The sequence below is a fragment of the Limulus polyphemus genome, unplaced genomic scaffold, assembly GCF_000517525.1.
Source record: "Limulus polyphemus unplaced genomic scaffold, Limulus_polyphemus-2.1.2 Scaffold3, whole genome shotgun sequence".
Taxonomy (NCBI): domain Eukaryota; kingdom Metazoa; phylum Arthropoda; class Merostomata; order Xiphosura; family Limulidae; genus Limulus; species Limulus polyphemus.
The window spans coordinates 2,217,772-2,225,629 of record NW_013665613.1 but is presented as its reverse complement, the minus strand read 5'-3'; the positions used below and the strand labels follow the sequence as shown (position 1 = coordinate 2,225,629).

Sequence of the window (7,858 nt, the reverse complement as noted above, 5' to 3'; positions counted from 1 at the left end):
ATTTCGTTGTCTACGATCACAATTCGTTTGTATTGGGATGGAAATGTTATATTTAAAGAAGTACTGTTACGATAAAGATACTAATTTGGTCGGAAATGTTTTGTGGTCTATGCTAGTTGTAATAATTAGTATGGCAAACAATCATCTACAACCACGAAATTGTTAAAATAAATAAAAGAAATGTAGTAAAATTAATACATAATTTAAATTATTTTGGCACTGTGAAACTCTTCGGCAGTTTTACGTAGAGGCTTGCAATGATTTTTTCTCCAATTTATACAAACACAAGAGGCTATTTATTTGTAAGGTTGCAAAATTGCTAGTGCTGTATACCGCCAGATAATTCTCCAAGAAATAATCAGTTGACACTTGTAGACACGTTTCAAGCAACATGTGAAGCCTTTGAAGGAGAGGCTTAAGCAGTGTGAGGATTCTATTTTTATATGTACTTCTTTCTCTCGATGTGGCTTTGAGACAAAGTTACGGGCTCCATTCTGAGTCCTTCATGTGGCATAATATTGAAGAAATACTGAAGGAAAGTAAACACCACTAACTCATCAGTGTTTCATGTACATATATGATGGCTAACGATGGTCTTACCATTTATTAATTTAAATTGTAAGATAAAGAAAAATATACTGTACACTTTAAAGTGTACATATCCACAAATTTCGCTGAATCTTGTTTTTTTTTTTGCAGAACACTAACGACCAGATGCTTCTGGTTGCTAGTTACTGATATCAGCTGATATTTCTTTTATTTACCTTTATACTGAGAGCTTCTTTAATTTTCGTACGTTTCTAGTTTTGGCTATTACAAAAATGTCGTTTATTCTAAATAAATGTGGACTCCTGTGTGTAAATATTTCCATTACATCCACGTATTCTTTAAGTTTCTGTATAACAGACTTCCCGTTTTCCTAAAGAAGATGTTTTTGTAGATATAGAATATATTGTAACAACATTTCTATGGGGGGGGGGGCACAAGGCACTTTAACTGTTTTGGGTAGTTTTTTTATTCTTTGCAGAATTTAAAGCAAATATTCCTGTGTTTGTAGCTTAAGCTTGATATAAATGGTAGTGAGATGCTGGAAGCAGGGTCGACACTTTATGTTTGCGTATGAGTTTTTATTTCTAGTAGCTATGTGCTGTTTAAGATAAACATTAGAACGAACTTATTTTTATAAAGGGAATTCTTATTGTATTTTAAAAGTTTCTGAAGATCTCAGTTCTGTTTGTTGAAAGAATAAGAGAAATAATGTTTGTTTTACTCATGTTTTATTTTCAAAATATTACAACTTGCCTGACAATTTAGTAGTTTTGTAAAAAAAAACAACAACACCATTTACATGTTTTTTGCAAAGTGTACTTTCCAGTTGTATAAATGTTAAGTTTTTCAAGTTTTTCTAATTATTGCAATTCACAACAGAGATATTATAGTCCATTTTGACATACATTTCCCAATCTTCAAGTGATAAAACTTTATAAAATATTTTAAGGTGCGAGTGAAAATTAGTATCTCCATTGAAATTAACATTATTTTGAGTTAAAGAAATAGAAGGACATATTGAATATTCTACTTAGTATTTGAATACAAATATCAATACATTACTATGTTTAAAGAAAGCTTTAGAAATATATGTACTGTATGTTGGTAACAAAATTTTTAGTAAGACTTAAGTTTCTACTGTTAATTTTTTATGAAAGATTTATTATATTTACTTAGTTTATACCTAATCTATTATTATTAAGTTTATACATATTTCTTATATATTGAGAGAAACTTGACTATGAACTGTAACAACCTTGGAAGCCCTCAATACCCTGATAAATGGGCGATGACAATTTACCCAAGATGTCGTCGTCCACCGATTCTCTCATCCAGAAGATTCAGTGATTCAAAGCCTGTTGAAGTATATAATCAACCTTCCCTCATCATAAAAATGCAGCCTAAATCATCTACCAAATAATATTTCATAAATATGTGAAATTAATAGTGTGGTTGGAGGTTCTTGAGTAGAAAAAACGGTCATAGATTTACATAGAACATTGAACAAATTTAAGTTTACGTAGTTGAGCGTTTGCAGTATCGCAATATTTAAAAAAAAATATTTAGTTTCAGCTTTGCTTAATAGTAATTATGATTATATTTATAACATTTCAGTATGGTTTAAGTTGTTGTAAGTTTAACTTTAAGCCAAAACAAGTTTAGAAACTCTTTAATAGATTTAAAATAGTTAAAAAAACGTTGTTATAAATCCAGAACAATTATGTCATTTTCAAATTTCATATCGATAAAAGACTGATTGACGGTTAATTTCTATCCGTGAGTGTGTAGATATTTTGAAAAAGTTAGACCTTAAGCGCTTTTGAAACTTTCCCATCTTCAGGAATTTGGTGGTATATTGGTAAATAAAGCATTTAAAAAAAATGAATGCTATTTATAGGGTGAGTTATATTAATCAATTTAATACTCTTGACTTTGCCGTTCATGTTAATCTTGATGATGACAAAAAGAAATGTCTGTAAAATTAGCCTTTAATTGTATATATATAGCCTGTATGCACAAGTGGAAATACGTCAGATGTTTAATATACTTAGCGCTTTCAGCTTTCAATATATTCCCATTCACATTTTAATTCATTTAAATCACCATGTAAATTATAATAAATATACTCTGAAATTATTCGTAGATTGGCGCCATTATCAGTGTACACTTTTAGGTTACGAAACACTCCAACAATAACGGACATTGAAGGAAGCAGCTGGATGTAGAACGTAATTGCGTTAGGTTCCGAGGATTATCTTAGACCCTTATTATCAGACTAACCTGAGGCGTAACGCTGATAAATGTGATGAGGTTTTTAGATGTCTTTGGGGACCCCTCTTGCTGTCGTATAATAGGCGTACTAATGAAAATAAACATTTAAGGTTTTATTTCAAACAAGATTTTATCTGTATTTTGCTAACGTTATAGGAAAATTACACGTAAAGATATGCTTTTACAGCCTTCATAAATATATCTGCACGGTTATATTCACCACGCAAAAAAATATCTATTCAGAATAAACATTTCACTTTAAACGTATGATAATGTATAACTTGCTGTATGATAATGTATAACAGCGATGTTTGAATAGATCAGGAAACCCTTGAGTTCCTTGTACCTTCATCATATGTGGTGTGATAACTTGCATGCTTGAGATTTCAATGTTTTTGATTTCTTAATTTAAAAAAGATGAGTATATATTTGTATATATCCGTTTGGAAACTATATCATGGAAAAGAGCATTTATAACAACCAAACTTTTTTTTAACTATTTTATTTATATCAGAATAAGAACAAGAAGATTCTTATTACGTTCTTATAAATCAAAACTCACGGTAGTGAGTCGCGGCCAAGGAAAAAGTAAGCACGCACCCCAAAAAATGCGGCCACTACCGGGAGTTGTTTTAACACGACGTGATGGTGTACAAAATCGGCCCCACTGAAACTCACCCATTGTAACAGCTACACCTTCGATATTTGAGATTATAAACTAGAAGAAGATTAGTAGTCAGCATATAAAAAATTAAACGAATCCTTGCAGTCATTGCAGAGATATAGCCTAGCCAAAGTAAGTGAATTGTTTGCTTCGTTGTGTTAATATAAATAAATACAAACTTATCTTGTATTGACAGTGGTAATTTCATATTTAAACTTAAATACGTATAAGATGTAAACACTAGAGCAAAATACCTACTTTTCGTTTCGAAGCTGCCATTCTCTGGTCTCTACCATCTTCTGCTTCGCCAGGTGTTCGCTTTCCCCACACCACTATGGCTATCCTTGTGTAAGTGAAAATGAGGACCAATAAAGGAAGGAAATATTGAAGTGTCATCAGCGCCATTCCGTAGTAGTAGCGTTGTTCCGGAGGATCCCAGACTTCTGTGCAATGGTAGTCATCTGAGTCTTTTGTTGTTACAAGTCTAGAAACCACAGCAGTGGGAAGTGGTGTAATGATGGCCACCATCCATACCAGGAATATCAGCAGCTTTGCTTGGAGCTTAGTCATTCGTGGTCTTAGTGGTTTGATGATGGCAATATACTTGTCAATGCTGATAGCTATCATGGTATAGGCGCTAATAAACACCGATACTGCTTGGGCATAGGTGACTACAATACACAGAGTTGTACCAAATGGCCAGCGGTGAAGAATTAAGTTAACAACGAAAGTAAAAGGTATGCATAAGACGGCCATTAGCAAATCCCCCACTGCTAGGTTCACGATAAAGAAGTTAGTTACAGTACGCATGTGTTGATCAGCAAGTACGATGTAACACACAATTCCATTTCCTCCTATCGCAGCGAAAGAAATGGCTGTGTACATAATATACATAATGGCTTGCACGCCTTCTGGAACAGAATAGTTTTCCACCGATGTTGTTGTATTAATTTCATCTTTCAAATTTTCAGTCCAATTCATGAAGGAAAGATTCACTTGAGTTTCAAAGGACATGTTTACCCACAAGTTTTTTAGGTTAACCATAGCGAAAAGTGGAGGTTTGCTTCAAAATGACGGTACTGCTACCTGTATTGCTGTCACTATTTTAACGCAATGGTTGTCTTCTGGAAAATATTGTCATTGGAAACAATTTCCTTCTAAAAAAAGAAAAAAAAAAGATTACACAACGTTTGTTACCAGAGCAACGTCGCCAAACTCTTCTGTTTATTTTTAACAACAAAAATAACTACAATAAGTTAAAGACAGGTTAAAATATAAAGTATAAATTAGTATTCTTATTTCAAGCCTTTTATTAGTATAGTAGCTAAATTTGATAACATTAGTCTCTCGGTGAATCAGCGGTAAGTCTCAGGATTTATAACGCTAAAAATCTGGTTTCGATACCTGTGATGAGCAGAATACAGATAGCCCATTGTGTAGCTTTGTGTTTAACAATAAACAGACAAATAATATTATAACAAGTCCACATTTTAAACAGCCATATAATATAAAAATAACAAATATAGAAAATATCTACAGTATCAAACAAATGTGAGATATGAATTCGGCATCACAAAACAGTGGTAATTATATAAACGCATTTAACTATCAATAATGCGAAAACAAGAAGACGTGAACTATTTGTAGAAAACCCAAAAGGTACAATTCTGCGAAAGCAGATACTGTAGTAATATCACTCATAAAACACTGGAGTATCCTGTCGCATCAACATCTATTAAACGCAAAGTAAAATCTATAGGCATACAACGGATAATCAGAAAGGGGGTTGTGACACAGAAGCTCAAGCTTATTATGTCCTGAGTGTTGATACCACTCTTTGTCCATACTCAGTAATAGGAATTAGCAATTTTTAAGTAACATACATTGTGCCTGATATCAAGTCATATACATGATATCGGGTTGGACCAGGTGTATTCGTGACAACAATTTAAAGTTAGTGTGCCATAGACTTTATCATACGTCGGAAGGTGCCATTTTCGTTTGAAACCAATTTATTAAATTGGTTCACAAATATAGTCCATAGGGTTATTGATCGAACCGAGATTCGATAATTGTGCTGACCAATGAAGAAAAGGTCACTGTCAGATACTACTAGCTTATAGTTGTCTATACAAGCATTATCGTCTTGGGAAATATCTTGTCCATCAGAGAGGAATATCGCAATGTTGGGGTGGACATAACTGAAAATAAGTTTTTTCACAATTTTGTATCTTAAACATCTTTTTAAAGAAAACAGGTAGTCCGAGATCGTTACGGACATCACTTTCAGTAGTTTGCAGTGCCGGACCAAACACAAGCAGAATTATGTACCTTTTACGCCTTTCTTATTATTTCTACTCTTCTGTCACAATAGAAAATGGTAAAAGCGATTTATCAGACCACATCGCACATTACCTGTCCACAGTTTGAACTCTAAGCATCACTTAATCTAAAACTTTTTAGACTGGTTGTCTGCTTTCACATGACAGTTTTTATAATATTATTTGCGTCGAACCCTGATCACTGTTGAAGGAACACAGTATGATGTCTCTTGTACTCCCCTAGCCTATTCAATCATGTTTGCTCTCAGTTTTACAACAAAGGCTTCTTCTACAATTTATCATAATGACAAATTAATTCCCTTCGGATAACTCCTATTGATTAACTCCGATGACAGTTTTTTGAGTAGTCAGTCAAAGAATTTTCGTTGGTTAAGACCTAGAGATAGATCTTAAATAATGTCCGTTTTGAAGCCTGGAGAGATTCTTGCTCTAGCAGCATTATCTTGCATACTAAATATTATAGAATCATATCTTTGTATTTATAGCACTTAAGCAATTACCTACAAATCATGTGATTAGGATTTATGTCATTATACAAGTGGAATGTTTCACAAATATGCGGTTAGGATTTCTAAACATTAGTGTGAGTTTTAAATATAGTTCTTCGGCATTGTATCTGCAACATATCTTCTAGAAGACTGAGTCAAACGTTTTTAGCTTTTTTGTATTAAAGTTAAAGTTGTTTAGGAAAATATAACTGTTGTAAGCGTAATTATTATTTAGCAAAACAGTATATGTAAAAATATGTAAAGGTATATAAAAGCCATTTTATGTTCCAAGAATGTTTCCATTGTTTGTGGTATCTATAGTATGCAGTATATTAAATATGTACTTATTTTCAAATTACATACTTTTACAACTCGATTTTTTTAAATATCCCAGCTTAGATTTGGATATTTTGTTTGTACGGAAATTTGTGCAAAATTGCACAAGTGCCATTTGCACTAGTTGTATCTAATTTAGAGCTGATAAACTAGAGTAAAGGCAGCTAGTAAACAGCACTGACCGTTAAATTTAAAGCTACTCTAACCGAATGGTAGAATTTAACCGTTACATGTTTAACGCACCCACGGCTTCAAAGTACGTAACTTATTTTTCTGGCAAGGGAATGTGAACCATGGACTTTCAGATCTACAGAAAGACATCATAACCATTGGATAACGTCGGACCACTCTACAGTTATACATGAATGTCTTTCAATCTCAGAACACGGAACTTACTTTTTACAATTTTATTTCTCGTTTCCAAAACTTAGAACTTCTCAATCCTAGATTCATAAAATAACACGGAAGAAAGAACAAAATACCCTCCTGAATTCAACGGCAACATTATTTAAACAAGTTAGTTACAGCTAGTCATGTACATCGTTTAGTGAATCCCCTCCTATCTGAGCAAATTGATGTGATTCACCTCTATAGGTCTGTAATGGTCTAATGGTTAAGACGCTTGACTCGCAACCTGTGGGTTCCAATCCGCGTCACCAAACAGTTTCGCCTTTTCAGCTACGGGGCGTTATAAAATGATGGTTAATCCCATTGTTCGTTGGTAAAAGAGTACCCCAAGAGTTGACATTGGGTTTTGATGACTAGTTGTCTTCCCTCTAGTCTATCACTGCTAAATTAAGGACAAACAATCCACCCTTATAATTAAAAATACTAAAAGCTCACACATGAAACAAATCGCATGCTAAATGAAACAATTCATGCTTAAACATCTGAAAAATTAATGCGCTCTACTACACACACTCCGTATGCAAGTATAAATAATTCATATAAATGAAACTGAAAAAATATCCAATAAATTAAATTAAATAAATATCCTATATTTTCAGTAAAACGGAAAACAACAACAACGTAAAAATTATTTTGTATAGATACAAATATATCTCAAGATAGCAAAAAAAAAGAAAAAGAAAGATGATTTTCAACTATAAACATAACCTCAAGAGCAATTACCCATTACAAGGAACTTCAACACCTTCCAAAATTACCCATTACAAGGAACTTCAACACCTTCCAAAATTACCCATTAC

At 32.9% G+C, this 7,858-nt stretch overlaps 1 protein-coding gene across 1 annotated transcript in view; it reads right to left on the bottom strand.

Annotated features, from left to right (window-relative positions):
* The window catches only part of LOC106469641 (RYamide receptor-like), a 22,188-nt gene extending 17,690 nt beyond the window's left edge, over positions 1-4,498 (bottom strand). The window contains exon 1 of the mRNA XM_013930177.1: positions 3,743-4,498. Within this exon, the coding sequence (XP_013785631.1) occupies positions 3,743-4,498 (756 nt within the window). The remainder of the gene's footprint in view (positions 1-3,742) is intronic.
* Positions 4,499-7,858: the final 3,360 nt, after the last annotated feature.